The sequence below is a fragment of the Gymnoscopelus braueri genome (genome assembly GCF_963280865.1).
Source record: "Gymnoscopelus braueri genome assembly, chromosome: 17".
In the NCBI taxonomy this organism is placed as follows: domain Eukaryota; kingdom Metazoa; phylum Chordata; class Actinopteri; order Myctophiformes; family Myctophidae; genus Gymnoscopelus; species Gymnoscopelus braueri.
Window position 1 is genome coordinate 1706954 of NC_137617.1, and position 19143 is coordinate 1726096.

A 19143-nucleotide genomic window follows, 5' to 3' on the forward strand; every position below is an offset into this window, starting at 1 on the left:
TGGCGGAGACAACAAATATGGAGATAAGAGTATTCTGCCCGACAGCAACAATATGTTTTTGTTGTTCTTCTAATGTGAAGCGTCTTCTTCTAGTTTACAATAGATATATCTTGGTCACTTCTTCTCATGTTGTTTGCTTTTGTGTTATTCTCTTGACCACAAATGTCAGAATGTTTAGATAGCACAATGTTTTGACAGAAGCTAGATTCATTGTTTACCTGGTATTCTCGTTTCTTTGAGGCTCTCCATTTTTCTCTCTGCACTCTATTTATGTCAGTAGTTGTCAAACTCTTTCATGTCAAGGACCCCCGAATTGATATGTATCTGGCTGCGGACCCTCATCTGAATATGATTTGTGTTTAAAAATAAAGAAATTCCAAATTTTCCACTTTCAACATTTTTCAAAAATGCTCAAAAATAGCAGACGTACAAGCTTGTAGATCTGCTATTTTTGAATAGCCAACGTATAAATGGATAAAGTGGTTAAAACGATTGTGATGCTGTATTAACACATTTTGCTGGGGACCCCCTGGAAATCCCCCAAGGACCCCTGGGGGTCCTCGCACCGCACTCTGAGAACCACTGATTCATGTGACTATTATATTTCTTTTTATTTTTTGTAGTTTTTGAGTTAAACTTTATTCCGATCAGTCACTTTGGACAAGAGCGTCTGCTAAATGGCTAAGATCCAAATTGTAATTATATATTGAAGCACATCGAGTTTGCCTCGTATGAAAATATGCCGCTCGAATCACACTGACCTGACTTGACTGCTTGTACAGTAGGTACGTGAAAATGTAATGTATGGATGGAATGTCTCTTGTTCAGAGGGACTTCCCGTGCCAACCGATTGAGCCTTACGGTAAGTTGAAGAATTAAATACCTTCGCCACCTACGATGTGAGTCAATCAGATGTTTACTAATTCCCGCAACCGCTCTTGTGTTCTTTCCAACATCAGAATTCCCCTGGTGCCTGTGGGCTGGCAAAATATTCTCCTCAAACCTCAAACCCTAAAGTGGTGAATAATTAAATATACTGCTGTAAATATTGAACTGGAAAACTAATTAATGTAAGGTTGGGCGAATGATATATAGAAAAAGAAAAAAAATGTCTTCATGATACAAACTATTAATGCTTATTTGACCTGACCTTGACATGTTTAGACAGTTGCGCAAACCTATATTTTTGTCTGCTGTTATATAAGCTAGCATAGATATTTCTTCAAATGAAATCTGTTGTTGGTGAAAATATTATTATACAGGGGAAAAAAGTATACACAAACTAGACTAGTTTGTGCTGTATATTTATACTAGTCCATACCCAGCGATGCGCACACTCACAGACCCGGAGTCGCGAACCCCCAGCGAATGCTTCGTGGACTGCATGTCGTCATGGACCTGACGCTATATATATATATATATATTTATTTATTTCTATAAATCTTTTCCTTGATCTCAGATGTTAAGAATGTAGTTTAGATGCCACGTTATTTTTTAGAGAGATACCAGGCTCATGGCTTACCTGGTAACCTATACTGTAGTTTGAATGCACAGATTGTTATTTAGATAGCATTTTGTTTAGACAGAGGCTATATTATGTTCATGGTTTACCTGCTATCCTAGTTTCTTGGATAAGAGTGTCTGCTAAATGCCTATTATATTATAGACCCCTGGGGGACTAAGCGGTTAAACCGGAGTAGTGTGAGCTTGTAGATCTGCTATTTCTCTTTACCAATGTTTATCCCAGAATAGGGACACAAGGGTGCATTAGAGGGTGCTTAAGTGTGCTGTTGCTATCTTTTTTTTATGCACGCTAATATGCCTGATTGCCTATGTGTGTATGTGCATTGTGTAGTGCATTCATGTCTAGCCTTTTTTTCTTTTAATCTATTTCCCACTACTGTATTGCATGTTTTCCCTTGTCCTCCTGCACATTGAGCTCTATTTGGACAACAAAAGTTGCCGTGTCCATGTTGTTTACAGTACATGCATGATGATCTCATTCTGACTGAAGTTTGGCTCTGCCTCTTGCAAGCCCATACTGTAAATGCCGGTAAATGACAGCGGGCAGGTTGCAGAGCGAGTTGGACTCATCGCAAACCCGCACGGTTTGCAATGAACCGACAGCATCCACATTCCTGGGATCTTCCCTGATGTCATCCAAAAAGTGGAAACTTTTGAAACCCGGTAAGGAAGGAATGTCCTGCCTGGAATCCTGTACTGTATCTGGCCCACGGATCAACCACCACCAAGAGAGCCAAATGAGAACCAGAAACTCTTGCTTTGTGGCAAGACGACCTCTATAGCAACACCGTCACAGTGTCGCAGTGTCGTCTGACGAGCCAAGAGTTGACACAGGAGTGTTGACACATGCAGGATCTGAGCACAGGCGCAAACACAGGTAAGCGTGCTTCTTTCTCTTGCAAGTATAGAGATAGGCTCATGTGTATCGCCGCTGTCGGGCAGAAACCTATTATCTCCATATTTAAACTTTTGTGTTTTTTCCGCATCAAAAGTAGCAGATCCACAAGTTCGAAACTTGTAGATCTGCTACTTTTGCTGGTTTTGAATTCCAGTCCTGAAAGGTAACAGTTTTGGACATATGAGGTGTCCACCCCGACAGAGACGATGTGGGCTGTGTATTAGGATTATTTGCGTCGTTTTCAAGCTTATGTTTACGCTGTAAATATTTGCCGTGGCTGACCTTCATCTGTTTCTCGATTGTTTTGATGTTGATTGGCGTTTTTATTGGCAAAAATGCATATTATGACATATTTGACGATATCTGTGAAAGGATAAAAACACAAAAAAGCTTGAGAGCTTATTTGCATTGCAGTCCTGACCGCTTAAGCTCAATTTCAGACTTTCGTACAATGGTGTCACATAGCCTGTATTCACGAGCTCACAATGTGTCGCGGTGTAAGCTTTAGAAAATGTCTAAAATTTTTGACAATGACATGCCCAGTGACGCCAGGTTGCAAGTAGTTAAAAGTGCTTCACTGATCAACCCTGAATCATGCCTGAACATGTCTTTCAGTCATAGAGTGAGTGCACAAAATAGATCAAAAAACATACTCAGAATGTGCTAAACAGCAACCCAGTTCACAACAAAGTGTGACAAAGGGGTTTGCAAAAGAGCAAACCTGGCTTTTGTGACAACACTCGCTTGCACAGATTGCCTGCCATGAATAACATGTGCTGCAAGTAACGCAGGAGCAGCAAGATTTAGTGCAAAACATGGTTGCATTTAGTGGGTCAGTTTGTCAAGGAAATATCATGGCAATACTCATTAATTTAAGAACTCATTACTCAAAGATGGAAATGTAAGCTACAGACAGCGGAGCTCCGGCCATGTTTATGATTGTGGAACTCACTCAGTGTTTCTTTTGCTCAGTGTTACTCAAATGAACCCTAACCCTAACTGAAGTCATGTACATTAAATGCAAAGCAATTCAAACAACATAAACTCTGGAACTTTTAAATGAGGTAAACGCTGAGGCAGCATTTCACTGATTCTCACAGGAGATGTTTGTGAAGAATGTAAACAACGGAAGTTCGGCATTTACAGATTTATGGCTTGTTAAAATGTCTGGAGTGAAAAGTGACCAGGACGAGTGTGTGTATAGCACATTGCAACAACAAGGCAATTTTACACGAAACAGCTTTACATAAAATATTAAGCATTAAGACACAAGTGCAAAATCAACACATTATGAAAGGGCATTTCAATACAACATGACAAAAAAAATATATACTGTCTATTCTACAGTACATTAGAATTGTATTATTTAAAACATTTAGTGAAAATACCCGAGCTATAAGCTCAGTTGTGAGCTTGTAGATCTGCTATTTTCATTACTTTTGAGCGACACTTTTGTATGATGGAGAAGGGCGTTAATTTATGGAAAAACATAAACATGTGTAACTTGGAGGAACAAGGTTTCTGTCAGGCCGCAACAATATTACTTATTTATTTATTCTGCTTTGTTTTTGACAGTGACAGTGAGAAACGGTGATAAGGATAAGGATAAGGATAATTCCTTTTAACAGGTCGTTCATGAAAGTCCTTGCGGTCTTGTTTCCAATAATAATAATAATAATAATACCTGAGATTTATATAGCGCTTTTCTAATACTCAAAGTCGCTTTACAAGTTAAACTAAGTAGAGCAAAATAAAACAGAACAACTTTAATAATAGAATAGAGAGAATAAAGTTAAAAAGTTAAAAAGGCTGCAGGAGGCCAGGGAATAAAACCAACAAAAGTTGAATGGCAGTTGAAAAGGTGGTAGGAGATCAGGCTAGGTGGGAAAAGCAATTCTGAAGAGGTGGGTTTTGAGGGAGGTTTTGAACACGGCAAGGGTGGGGGCGGTTTTGATGTGAGGTGGGAGTGGGTTCCAGAGGGTGGGTGCTGCAACGGAAAATGCCCTATCACCCCAGGTGTGCTTGGTTTTTTTGGTGGGGAATTTGAGGAGGTTGGCATCGCCGGATCTGAGGGAACGGGTGGGGACGTGGTTGTGAAGGAGGTCGGAGATGTATTGGGGTGCCTGGTGGTTGAGGGCTTTGTAGGTGATGATGAGGATTTTGAAGTTGATTCTGTGTTTGACCGGTAGCCAGTGGAGGTCACGGAGGACTGGTGTGATGTGGTCTCTGGAGCGGGTGTGAGTGAGCAGGCGGGCGGCTGAGTTCTGTACATATTGAAGTTTATTGAGGGTTTTGGCAGTGATACCGTGGAGGATGCTGTTGCAGTAGTCTATCCGGGATGAGATGAAGGCATGAATGAGGGTTTCGGCAGCGGAAGATGTCAGGGAGGGACGGAGACGGGCAATGTTCCGGAGGTGAAAAAAGGCTATTTTGGTGATGTTTTTTATATGCGGGAGAAATGACAGGGTGGGGTCAAAAATTACACCAAGGTTGCGGATGTGGGGGGAGGTTTTAATGAGGGAGCCGTCGATGTTGAGTGAGAAGGGAGGGAGGGGGGGGGGGGGGGGGTGACATGCAGCAAAGAGCCTCACGTCTGCTGTGGAAGGAGTATAGACTTATTTATGTGCTATGTGCTCTAACCAGGGGAACAGACACAATGGTGATTTTTTGCCAAATTTAAGGAGTCACCAATCAAACGATATTAACCTGTTGCACTGCGAGACAAAACAACTCAGCTGTTGTTGACAATTCAGTAGGTTATTGATGGCCTCACATATTACCACAGACATTTCTGTATCTTCAATTTAATCTAAAATAACCTATAATCTAATATATAAAAAGCAATATAATAACACTCTTTTCTGTTCAAGTTAAATGCTGTATGCAAAATAAGACCGGGATAATAGATGAAGAAAGTGACAAGGCAGGCTCCAACATTCTCTTGCAGGGTCTCTGTCTTGAGTATTCTGACTGGTCCTTCAGGTAATTCATGTGAATAGCTCTTTCAGGATGCTGAAGAGGCAAACAAACAAACAAACAAACCAACAATACATAATTACATGCAATCACAGAAGTTCCAATTCTCACATAATATAGAAAGAGATTGTGTTAAGAGTTAGTTAAAGCAGCACTATGTAACTCTCCTCTTCTAACCCGGATTTGAACCTGGTTTGCTTAAGTGCTTAAATGTTTTACCATTGAGCTAAGTGTCTTGCGGGGACGAACCAGCGACCTTCCCATTTGCCTGGGCTTGAATCAGGGACTTTCACCACAGCGTGGGTAACAGAATGCCTCTTGGCGGATAGACATTGACATTGACCCCAGCCAGGGGTCTGTACTACTTCGACCTCTCCTTTTTTCCCTCTGGGGAAAAGGGCTCAGTGGCCTTGTGGTTAGAGTGTCTGCCCTGAGACTGTGAGGTCAGGGTTCGATTCCCCGGCCAGGTCATACCAAAGACTATAAAAATGGGATAGGACCCAATGCCTCCCAATAGGAGATCCGGGGATAATTAAGAACCAAATGCAGTTAATGCACCCTTACAAATCTCTAACCCGGAGAGTGTACAAAATGTAACTAATTGGACTCGTAATGTTCCATTTGTACACTCTCAGAGTTATGGGGGTCTGTGGGCCTAATGCATCCCAAACTGGGGCTCCTTGAAATTAAAGAATCGTCTGTCGTTGCTGGAGCCACGTCCGTTGAAACTCCACTCAGCTGATTCCAGAACAGTTTCATGTCATTGATCACAGCGAATACAGCTTCAAATAATGATGTCCTTATCGAGGCGACCTTTAGACCAGTGGTTCTCGGGGGGGTTTCCAAGGGGTCCCCAGCAAAAGTAGCTAACATAGCATCAGGATAATGTAAACCACTCTATCCATGTATATGTTGGCTATTCAAAAATAGCAAATCTACAAGCTGCGACATTTTTGAATAATCTTCTTTCCTTTTTTTCTAAATTTTTTTTTACATAAAAAGATTGTCACGCTAATTTTGTAGCTAATTTAGCTGGGGACCCCCTGGTATCCCCCCCCAAGGACCCCTGGGGATCCCCAGACCACCCTTTGAGATCCAATGCTTTAGACCACAGGTTCTCAAAGTGGGACCATTTGTTTCCATTTGTTTCTGCGTTCTGCATCTTTCTCAGTCACTAACCTGCATGTCCTTAATTCTCTCACGGTATCCATAAACCTCCTCTCTGGCACCTCCTCTTCTCCTCTTGCCTGCAGACAGCTTAATCTTCAGCATCCTTCTCTCCGTGTACCCCTCATCCCTCCCCCGCACATCCTTAACCCATTAAAGGTAGGGTAAGTGATATTTTGGGGTATTTATTTATTTTGTGTTAAAAAGGTTAAAGTATATTCGGATAGTAATCATTGCTACAGAGCGTTTGTTCGGTCACAGGGGTCTCTGCAGCTCTTTAGTGAACAGAATATGGGTGACAAAATGTAAGCCAATCAGAAGGGAGCACTGGAAATGCATTTTCTGTTTAATAAAGAGCTGGAGAGACATGGGAGAGTCCTTTTACTGAACACACACTCTATAGCAATGAGTACTATCAGAATATAGAGCTATTTAACACTTATTTTAACCAAAGTAAATAACTTACCCTATACCTTTAAGACCGGGAAAGCATCTGTGTCATTTTAGATGTCTTTAGCTATTCAAAATATAGCAGATCTACAAGCTCAAAGCTCAGAGTGCCGTGCCACAAGCTTGTAGATCTGCTATGTTTTTGAAAATCGTGAAAGTTTGTGCAAATCTTTGAATATATATTTTTTAAAGCGAACATTTTTAACTTCAATCTTTGCTTCTGGGGATTCTGCAAATGTCTTCTAAATTCTATCAGGTTTTTTGAAAAAACATATGTTGCTATAATATCAGTGGTTCTCAAACCTTTTTCATGTCAAGGACCCCCAAAATGATATGTATTTGGCCGCGGACCCCCAGAAGCACAGATTGGAGTGATAAATGTTCGCTTTAAAACATATACAATGATTTGCACAAATTTGTCCACGATTTTTCTAAACTAGTAGATCTACAAGCTCATAGCACGGCACACAGTGCCGTGCTATGAGCTTGTAGATCTGCTATTTTTGAATAGCCAAAGAAATCTTAAAATGACACAGATGCGATCCTTAATGGATTAACCATCTCAACATTGCCTCTGCTGTTTTATCCCCAAACCTGATACTCTGGGCCTGTCCGATCAGGGACCCCCTGATCAGGGACCCCCTGATCAGGGACCCCCCAGAAGAGAAGATTTATGTTAAAAAAAAATATATATATATATTCATATTCTATTATATTATTCAAAAATTTCCAAATATTTTCAAGATGTTTTCATTTTTTTTTACCGTCGCTATTTAAAAATTGCAGATGTACCATCTCGCAGCACGGCACGAAGTGACGCGCTGTGAGCTTGTACTGTATATCTGCTATTTTTTTATTAGCCACAGTAACAAATTATGCTGGGGATCCCCTAGAACCCCTCCAAGGACCCCTGGGGGTCCCCGGACCCCACTTTGAGAACCAATGCGCTAATGCATTTTCATAAATAAATGTATATGAGTGTTCAGCCACACCATACAGCAGAATGCATTTATAAGTTAAATGACCTTATAATGCACCAAACAAGGAATTAGTATATATCCGCTTCAGCTTTGCCAAAACAAGCACTAAAAGAAAGAACAGCGCTCAATGTCGCGGAGCAGAAATGTGTTTCAAGTGCAGGACTTCATCTTTAGGCAGCGTGTTCGCTCCTAAAACAAATAAATAAATAGACTCGGGGACAAAGGGAAGAATGTGCCACGTCAAAAAATCCCTCCTGTTTGCTTTTCAAACGGTTTGCCACGCGAGGCACCAAACCAGTTCTCCAGCACATTTGACCCTTAAAAAAGACTCCGTCCCTCACTGTCTGAGGAGAGACTTTGAAAAGAAGAACAGAGATAAAGATCTGTCTTTTCCTACGTTAGAAAAATATCAAATTTAAATTTAAATTCTCAAACTTTTTCAAGTCAAGGACCCCCAAATTGATATATATTGGGCCACGGACCCCCATCTGAAAATGTTTTGTGCCAGGGACCCCCTGAAGAGAAGATGTATGTACGTAAAAAATAGTTAATTGCTTTCCTAATGGGGTTTGTTTAAATCCTTATACGATGCATATTTGTGAAATCATTTCCATGTTTAATACATTTGAAATAACACACATAGTCTACGATTACAGCCGATTATATATATTTTTTGTTTTAGTTTAAAAAAAAAAAAATTTACCTACAGAGATAAATAGGAAACTGTACAAATTTAAAATCTTTTTTTTTTAAAGGATACAATTGTACATACTCTGTACTGTAATTTCCCTCCAAGCTAAATGTTAATAAAAAAACCAAATGACTGTAGAAGCTAATAGAATAAATGTTTGCTATCTTTTCTTGTAGGGGTGTCAACAATCAACATGCTCAGGGGCAGCCATAGCCAAAAGATTCCAGGTAAATATGCACAAAATGGAAAACTGTATAGTCTGTAAACCGATAGAGTAACATCTTGTCAACTCCGTCAAGACTCCGTCAGATGTCAACTCCGTCAGATATGCCATCTTGACATCTAAAAACAATCAGCAAGCGATTTTTTCAAAAATAGAAGATCTACAAGCTCATGAGCTTGTAGATCTGCTATTTTTTAATTGCCAAAGAAATCTTAAAATGACACAGATCCGGTCTTAATGGATTAACCATCTCAACAATACATAATAACATATATATATATATATATATATATATATATATATATATATATATATATATATATATATATATATAGTAACAATAATATTGAACCAATAATATTCTACCATGCAGGCTATTCAATGCACACAGTTACATGGTGTCTGTCGGGTGAAAACTGTTACTTTTCAGGATTCAAATTCAAAAACGGCAGATAGTAGCAGATCTACAAGCTCAAAAGTGCCGCATTTTGATCCGCATGTAGATCTGCTACTTTTGATGCTTTTGTGTGACGCTGTAGTATGATCAAGTAGGGTGCTAATTTACGAATAAACATCACAAAAAGTCACTTTGACACTGCTGCCTGATTTATCGTACGACACAGCCAATCTACAAGCTCACAACACGTGGCCAGCTTGTAGATTGGCTGTTTTCGGCGATTTCTGAATACACAAACCCAATATGATCACGGATTTGACTGCCATATGAACTAAGATAATGTGCGATTAACATAAACAGTCAGCATTGAACTTTTGCTGCACTGTATGAACTGGTTCTTTGCTTTAATGGGATAGTTCACCCAATTCTATCGATTAGTCACCCCATGGAGACTTGAATTCATGGACATTTTTTTGTTTTTGTCGCATTCCTAAGCCAATAATTTGATGACCAGCGGACCGGTAGGCAGCGGTTCCGGTAGGAGACACAAAGGAGACTCTTTGTGTCTCCTACCGGAACCGCTGCCGGTCATTAAATTATTGTCTTAGGAATGTGACAAAAACAAAAAAATATCCATGAAGTCTCCATGGGGTGACTAATCGATAGAAGAAAATACATTTTGGGGTGAACTATCCCTTTAAGCACAAGGACACTGGTAGAGGTTGGGGTTGTGTACTTATCTTGTCTAGTCCAGCTGGCCAGATATCTTGCTCTGTTGCGTCGTTGATTAGACCAGTGGTTCTCAACCTGTGCGTCGGGACCCCCAGGGGGGTCCCCACATGATTTTGGGGGGTCCCCAGATGATAGTGAAGTGAAAAGGACTTTAAGACTGTTTTTAATACCTCAACAAAAAAGAAAGAAAGAAAAGAAAAAAGACCATTACTGCATCAAAAGTAATCAACAAACTATACTATAAAACATTGGCAAAATTGTCAAATAATAAAGAAAGATATATATTTGAAAATAGCCGATCTACAAGTCACAACGCCTCACAACGTTGTGAGCTTGTAGATCGGCTGTTTTCACAATATTCTGTGGAACGAAACAAAATGGGGGGACCCCAGTTCAAATATGTGATTATTTTGGGGGGGTCATGGCCTGAAAAGGTTGAGAACCACAGGATTAGAAGAAAAAAATTCAAAGGTCAAACGGCTCTCAAAGTCACTGTTCTTGCACATGAACAAATGCAAACAAAACTGATTCTGATAATATGTAATATCACAAAACCCAGTAAGGAATTATAGTAAAAATATGAAGTAAAACATTTTACTTCATGTTGATTTTTGCTATTTGACCCGGACTGGATCCACCGCATCTAGTAACATCTACAGAAAGTTTAATTGTTTCTTTAAAACAAACTCCGCACAGGTTTTTTTTATATTATATTATTGGTAGAATCAGCTTTGCTTGCGTTCGTATACTAAAAGAGTGACTTTGAGATTTTCCGGTTGAGCTTACAATGGAAGTCAATGAGCAGACTATTTTTGGACTATAGCAGGGGTCTTCAACAGGGGGTCCGGGACCCCTAGGGGGTCCTCAGAGTTACTACAGGGTGTCCGCCAAATCTTTGTGTGATATGATTTATATATTTTTACATTAACCACTTGAACCCTAGCATCCCTTTTCTGAGGAGAAATTTAGCCAAAAATAGCAGATCTACAAGCTCACAACGCCTCGCGCTGCGAGGCGTTTTGAGCTTGTAGATCTGCTGTTTTTGGCAAAGAGGTGTTTGGTGTAGAGGGGAAAAAGTGCTGACCAAGTAAACAAAAAAAGTTTAATCTGAAACACAATTTTATACAATATAGTGGGGGTCCCTGCTTCATCTCTCTCTCAGCTAGGGGGTCCTTGGCCTGAAAACGTTGAAGACCCCTGGACTATAGTATATAGTTACATCATGACAAGGTAACTACATAACCCAGACCTCTACTAAAGTGTGCCAAGGACCCCCAGAATGATGTGTATTTGGCCCACAGACCCCCCCCCCCCCATCTGAAAATGTTTTGTGCCATGGACCCCCAGAAGAGATGATTTGTGTGAATACAATTATTATTTTTCAATTTTTTTCAAAAATAGCAGATGTACAAGCTCGCAGCGCGACACTCTGTGAGCTTGTAGATCGGCTATTTTTGAGAACCACTGTTCTAAACCACTGTTCTAAATCCTAAGAGTATATAAATTATTACATTATAAAACATACATTAACCACTTTAAACCTATTTTATAACTAGGCTATTTTCAAATATTTAGTACTTTTACTTTTGGTACTTTAAGTACATTTTGAGGCCAATACTTTTGTACTTTTACTCAAGTAATTTTTTTATTCTGGACTTTTACTTGTAACAGAGTATTTTTATATTGCAGTATTGGTACTTTTACTTTAGGAAAGAATTTGAGTACTTTTTCCACCACTGGCTAAAATCTAATATGACACAGATGCTTTCCCGGTTTAAATGGATTAAACTAAAGAAATAATGGAAGGTCACACCATGAGAGTGTATAGTGTTAATAATGATGTATTATGTGTGTTCTGTTTCTTGTTAAAGGTGAAAAAACGTTGTTCTACCCAGTGGGGGCGCTAACAGAGGTGAAGGCTGGCTACCTGTACAAGTCTCCCCCCGCCAAATGGCCCAACACAGAGGTGGGTTCCAGTGGTGTAAAGTAACTAAGTACATTTACTCAAGTACTGTTCATAGGTGCAAATTTGAGGTATTTTTTACTTTACTGGAGTATTTCCAATTTTCAATACTTTTACTTCTACTCCACATCTCGGAGGCAATTATTGTACTTTTACTCCACTACAATATTTGAAAACTTTAGTTACTAGTTACTTTGCAGATATAATTTATGATATTATAAAACATAAATGAACCACTTTAGCCCTATTTTATACACAGGCTATTTGAAAATAGCAGTTCTACAAGCTCACAACGTGTCGCAGCTTGTAGATCTGCTATTTTCAAACATTTTAGTACTTTTACTTTTGGTACTTTACTATATTTTGATGTCAATTCTTTTGTACTTTTAGTCTTTTTGACCACAGGCCTTTTACTTGTAACAGAGTATTTTTATATTGTGGTATTGCTACTTTCACTTAAAGGGCATGACCACTTTTGGTAGAGGTTTGGGTTGTGTAGTTACCTTGCCATGATGTAATCCAAAGGTGGACAAGAAATCAACAATAATTGCTCCGTTGATTAGAAATTGATAATTCACTACACAACCCAAACCTCTACTAAAGTGGTCTTGCCCTTTAAGTAAAATATCTGAGTACTTCTTCCACCATTGGTGGGTTCTATATTATAGAATAATGGTTGTCATCATAGCATGACAACAAATATGGTGCTTTGTAAGTTTTGAAAAATGTTTTAAGCCAGTAAAGACGTTTTCAAGGACCCCCCCCCCCCCATTTCATACGATGTTCATCTCTTGGACCCCAAACTACACTGGAAAAAAACATAACTATCAATTATTTAGCCTCAAGGACCCCACGTTGAAAGCCAGTGTTTTAAACAATAACACTCTCAATGTCACTGTTGTCGGGCATGTATCTCCATGTTTCAACTTTTTATCTCCTTGTATCTCCATATTTCAATGTTTTTTCCGTAAATGAATGCCTTCAGCATACTACAGTGTCTCACAAAAATAGTGAAAATAGCTGATCTACAAGCCCACAACGATACGAGGCACTGTGGGCTTGTTGATCGTCTATACTTTCACTATTTTAATTTCAAAACCGAACGGTTTCCCTCCCCAACAGCGACAATAATGAAGTACATGTCGGTGTTAGCGCTTTGTTCCGTCTCTCCTCCGGCAGAAATCGTGGAAGCGGCGTTTCTTCGTGCTGTACAAGATCAGCGAACAGGAACACCAGCTCAAGTACTTCAGGAACGCAGAAGACCGGGACAGACATCTGGGAGAGATCGACCTATCACAGTATGTCAATCAACTTTATTGTCACTACAGTGGTGTAAAGTAACTAAGTACATTTACTCAAGTGCTGTACTTAAGTACAATTTTTAGGTACTTTTTACTTAACTTTTTTTACATCTCAGAGGCAAATATTGTACTTTTACTCCACTACAATTATTTGAAAACTTTAGTCACTAGTTACTTTGCAGATATAAATATGTTAAACATACATTAAACACTTTAGCCCTATTTTATACCTATATCAAACATTTTAGTACTTTTACTTTTGGTACTTTTAAGCACATTTTGATACCAATACTTTTGTACTTTTAGTAAAGTAAATTTTGAATTCCGGACTTTTACTTTCAACGGAGTATTTCTACATTGCAGTATCGATTTTATTACTTTTACTTAAGTAAAACAGTACTTTTTGAGTACTTTTTCCACCACTGTGTCACATTTACAGGTTCGCAGGCGTGAAGTGGATGTTTTTTTTGACGTGAGGTCAGACACAAAGGTGCAAAAAGCAGCAACTTGTCGGTCCGCGTATAGACCCCTTAACAGACGACGTCACACTGGCTCCAAACGTCACACATAGCTCCAAATGAAACCCATTCTGTCAGGTCTCGCTAGGACGCGCCTCACTAGCCAACAGACAAGAGGGGGTTGGGGTGCGTTGAAACCAGCGCACCCCAAAACAACAGGTTCAGAATTGATTGCATGAAACAATCACCTGTGCATCCAGTCTCAATGTTGGTAAACAAATAATTGGTCTCATAAGGTTCAATCTACAGGTAAAATCCACATGGTAGGTCCACGTATAGGAAAGTAGTCCGCATAGGAGAACAAATCCACACAAGGAAAAACAGTCCCCCTGATGTGCCCGAGCTGTCATCTGACAGCTCGGGCTATACAGCTATATAGCTATATAAGCTATACAGTAGATATGCTTCTACTTATTTGGTTTTCCAGTAGGAGTTATTTGCGTTGCGTGCGAAGGTGAAACGGCAGTAGGCTATATGGGGGAGGCGGGACATCATTTAGCTTTTTTTCTGCAGCTTAAGCACTCGCATTTGCATACTGTACTGTACATACTGTACATACTGTTAGGCAGAAGCATTTTTGTGAGCAAACAAGTCTGCTCAAAATGTTGTCATGTAAATGCTACTTTAAATGCTACCAATAAGTGGGCCAAGTTGACTGCAGTGTTTACAAGCAGTATTGCCAGATTTTGCGAGATAAATAAGCAACCAGGTCTATGAAAACAAGCCCCAAAGAAACGACTACAGGTTACATGAGCACACACGCACGCGCGCACACAGCCGCACACACACGCACACGCGCGTTGGTATTACATACTTGTGAGGACATCAACATTTTAGGATCGCAATTTTAGGGAGGCAATTTTTTAACTTTCGTCTACCATTTTTTACCCTGACCGTATAGTTGCACTTCGGTGTCACATGCCGAAAATAGAGTTGTAGAGCTTGTAGATCTGCTATTTTTGGTATGCGACTCCGGCATGAAACTCTGCATAAATCAGCAGTAATTCCGACTCCTAAACCTAACCTCTCAATGTCTAATCCTAAACCTAACCCCAACCTGAATATTTTCGTAACTGTAAACAAATGTTTTAATATGTTTTAGTTTTTAACCATAACCAGCCATTTATTGTGAGGACCAGGAATATGTCGTCACAATGTCTAGACAATGTCAATGACATTTGGTCCTCACAAGTACGGTAATACAAGTTTACACACTCGCATGCACACACACACACACACACACACACACACACACACACACACACACACACACACACACACACACACACACACACACACACACACACACACACACACACACACACACACACACACACACACACACACACACACTCTCACTCACACACACACACACACACACACACACACACACACACACACACACACACACACACACACACACACACACACACACACACACACACACACACACACACGCACACACAGTGAATGAAGGCATCATAATTAGTCGTAGATTTACGATCTACGATCCTGTCTGGTCTGTCAGGATGTTGCACAACTATTCCAAGTGAACTGTGTCCTAAAGAACTGTGTCCTAAAGAAGTGTGTGTGTGTGTGTGTGTGTGTGTGTGTGTGTGTGTGTGTGTGTGTGTGTGTGTGTGTGTGTGTGTGTGTGTGTGTGTGTGTGTGTGTGTGTGTGTGTGTGCGCGCGCGTGTGCATGTGCGTGTGCGTGTGCGTGCGTGTGTGTGTGCGTGCGTGTGCGTGCGTGTGCGTGTGTCAGGATCATGCGCTTGTACATCAGCCCACAGAACCATCCCAAGTGGAACTGGGTGCTGAAGAACTTCAAGTGTTCTCCTGCCTGTGTCCTCTTCATCAAGACTGCAGAGAGAGACTACTTCCTCATCGGAGAGAACAGGTCAGGAACATTAGTGGACATACGTATTGTACAGCTATTATTATTATTATTATTACCTATGCTGGTACGTTGTCTGAAGGAAGCTGAACAGAAATGCATTTTACTATCAGTGGTGTAAAGTAACTAAGTACATTCACTCAAGTACTGTACTTAAGTACAATTTTGAGGTACTTTCACTTTACTGGAGTATTTCCAATTGTCTATACTTTTGCTTCTACTCCACTACATCTCAGAGGCAAATATTTTTCCTTTCATTCCCCTACAATTATTTGAAAAATGTACTTACTAGTTACTTTGCAGATATGAACCACATTAACCCTAGCGTCTCTCTCTGCGTACGTCATAGTAGGCGAATATCAAAATAGCCGAGCTTGTATATAGGCTATTTTAGTTTTTTGGCGTACTTCGAAGTATTGGTTTTAACCACTTGAAATGACCCTGTCAAGGACCCCCAAATTAACATAATTTGTAATGTATTGGGCTGTGGACCCCATCTGAAAAGATTTTGTGCCAGGGATCGCCATACAAGATTTGTGTTGTTATATTCCCAATTCTTTCAAATATTTTCAAGATTAGTTTTTGAAAATAGCCGACCTACAAGCTCACAATGCGTCACGATGTGACGCATTGTGAGCTTGTACACCGTCTATTTTTAAGTTAAAGTTATTAAACTTATTTTGCTATATTAGCTACTTTTGCTGAGGACCCCCCTGGGACCCCTTCAAGGACCTCTGGGGGTCCTTGGACCCCACCTTGAGAGAGAGAGAGAGAGAGAGAGAGAGAGAGAGAGAGAGAGAGAGAGAGAGAGAGAGAGAGAGAGAGAGAGAGAGACACAGCCAGGCAGTGAGACCCTCCCTTCCACAGAGAGAGAGAGACAGCCAGGCAGTGAGACCCTCCCTTCCACAGAGAGAGAGAGACAGCCAGGCAGTGAGACCCTCCCTTCCACAGAGAGAGAGACAGCCAGGCAGTGAGACCCTCCCTTCCACAGAGAGAGAGACAGCCAGGCAGTGAGACCCTCCCTTCCACAGAGAGAGAGACAGCCAGGCAGTTAGACCCTCCCTTCACACAGAGAGAGAGAGACAGCCAGGCAGTGAGACCCTCCCTTCACACAGAGAGAGAGAGACAGCCAGGCAGTGAGACCCTCCCTTCCACAGGAAAGTAAAAAGAAGAACCTGAACAGACAGGACAGACATGAGTAAATACCTGTGTCCTATTGTTGAGTGGATGAAAGAGCGGGCGGTGGATCTGAATAAGAAAGATAAAGACACCAAACACCCCGTCTGTTCACACCAAGGCAAGGCCCAAGGGCCGCGGGCTATTATTCAAGCTACCGTATTGCAAGACTTCCGCATTGAACCCATTCAATCCGGGAAAGCATCTGTGTCACTTAAGATTTCTTTGGCATTTGAAAAATAGCAGATATACAAGCTCATAGTGCGGCACTTAAGCTCATAGTGCGGTCGTGAAAATGTGTGCAAATCTTTGAATATATATTCCACAAACAGTTTTTTGAACAAAACTTTGTTATAGTTGCTATAGTTTGTTATAGTTGCTATATCAGTGGTGCTCCAAATTTTCCCATGTGATTTTCTTTTCCCCAAAATGATCTGTATTTTTTTGGACCCCTTATCTAAATATGTTGTTCCAGGGACCCCCCCCAGAAGCACAGATTGGTGTTAAAAATGTTCCCTTTAAAACATATATACAGTATATATATTCAAAGATTTGCACAAATGATCCAAGATTATTATTGTTTAAAGCAGATCTACAAGCACTCGATGCCGCGCTATGAGCTTGTATATCTGCTATTTTTTTAATAGCCAAAGAAATCGAAAATGACACAGACACGTTCCCGGTCTTAAAGGGTTAAAACGCTACTGCGCCCAGGGCCGCGGGGAGGCGTTTTAAGTTAGGGGTGCTGTAGTAGGACGTGCATTTTTGCTTCTTATTTTGGGGGGGGGGGGGGGGGGGTGGGGGTCACTGCACAAGCTTCTTAAAAAAAAAAAACTTTTACTCTTCATTTGGCATGAAGCCAAGCGTGTTATGATAATAAAACATCACAACAAAGCCATCTGACTAAGGGGTCACGTTTGTCACGTTTACTCAAGGAGCATACCTCTAATTCAGGCTGCATGAACACATATTCACCCCACAGGTCCCATAACCAGTGGTGGAAAAAGTACTACATTTTTCAACTTAAGTATAAGTATCAGTACTGCAATGTAGAAGTACTCTATTACAAGTAAAAGTCCGTAATTCAAAATGTACTTGAGTAAAAGTACAAAAGTATTGGTAACAAAATGTACTTAAAGTACCAACAAATATATAAAAATATATTCAAATATTTTGAAAATAGCAGATCTACAAGCAATAATTGTGTAGTGGAGTAAAAGTACAATAGATTAGAGATATAGATATACATTTCGGCCATTTGAAAATAGCCGATCTACAAGCTCACAATGCGTCGCGATGCGATGTGACGCATTGCTTTTACTTTTACTCAAGTAACATTTTGAACACAGGCCTTTCACTTGTAACAGAGTATTTCTACATTGCAGTATTGATACTTTTACTTAACATGTTGACAAAAAAAAAGCTGCATTTTCAGTGGAAAATACAGCATTCATTTCGAGTATGAATGACAAGTAATGGGCTGACTCACAGGGGTATCTGAGGTCAGCTCCATAAGCTTTATAAATAAACTGACACAACTTGATAGACTGTTAATGGATGATATTAATAGTTCCATCAGTCTGCACCTCACCAACACACCCACTGTTAAGCCACAGACCTGTGACTACTGTCCCCAGACCTGTTCAAACGCAAACAAACGTCATTAGACCATGACATTTGTTACTATTTGTTTTATGCCTCCGTTTCCCAAACAGTGGGTCAGGGCCCATTTTTGGGCTGCGAACCCATGCGTTTTTAATGGGTAAATAGCCCATTATTTATTATTATTAAAAAAATTATATTATTATTATTATTATCATTTCAAAATATATATAGGCCTATAAGAAGCAGTGAAAGAAAGCTCACAATGTGTCGCATAGCTATGTGTTGTAGATTGGCTATTTTTGCTAGTTTGGATCCAGGGAAGACATACAATTTCTCTTTTGGGTCTCAACAATCTAAAACGTTTGGGAACCCCTGTTTTATAGCTTGCGTATTGGGGAAAAAAAGAGGGGGCCCAAGTATACCATAGACCCCTGGGGGACTCCGGTAATTTTGTATTTGACTGAATTATTTTGCAAAGCAAAAGTACGCACTACCTTAATGTAGATTAAGGTAGGTTGACTGACTGACTGACTGACTGACTGACTGATTTTGAATGATTTACCATAGGTTGTTCTGATGGTAAATAAACAACATATAAATAAACAAAGCCTCATTATAATTCTTTGCATCGCTTTATGGCTCAAATA

At 40.1% G+C, this 19143-nt stretch overlaps 1 protein-coding gene across 6 annotated transcripts in view; it reads left to right on the forward strand.

Moving 5' to 3' along the window:
* Positions 1–2085: 2085 nt before the first annotated feature.
* LOC308104303 (pleckstrin homology domain-containing family S member 1-like) overlaps positions 2086–19143 on the forward strand; it is a 39580-nt gene continuing 22522 nt past the window's right edge. For 3 of the 6 annotated variants that reach the window (XR_013934814.1, XM_080454701.1, XM_080454705.1), the window contains exons 1-5: positions 2086–2401; positions 8863–8913; positions 11910–12004; positions 13181–13299; positions 15584–15718. Coding sequence is in view for 5 of the 6 variants with exons in the window: in XM_080454701.1 (XP_080310827.1) it covers positions 2371–2401; positions 8863–8913; positions 11910–12004; positions 13181–13299; positions 15584–15718 (431 nt within the window). In the remaining variant the exon portion in view is untranslated. Of the gene's footprint in view, positions 2402–6651; positions 6725–8862; positions 8914–11909; positions 12005–13180; positions 13300–15583; positions 15719–19143 lie in introns of all 6 variants that reach the window. The other 3 variants (XM_080454702.1, XM_080454703.1, XM_080454704.1) reach the window with 3 other exon arrangements.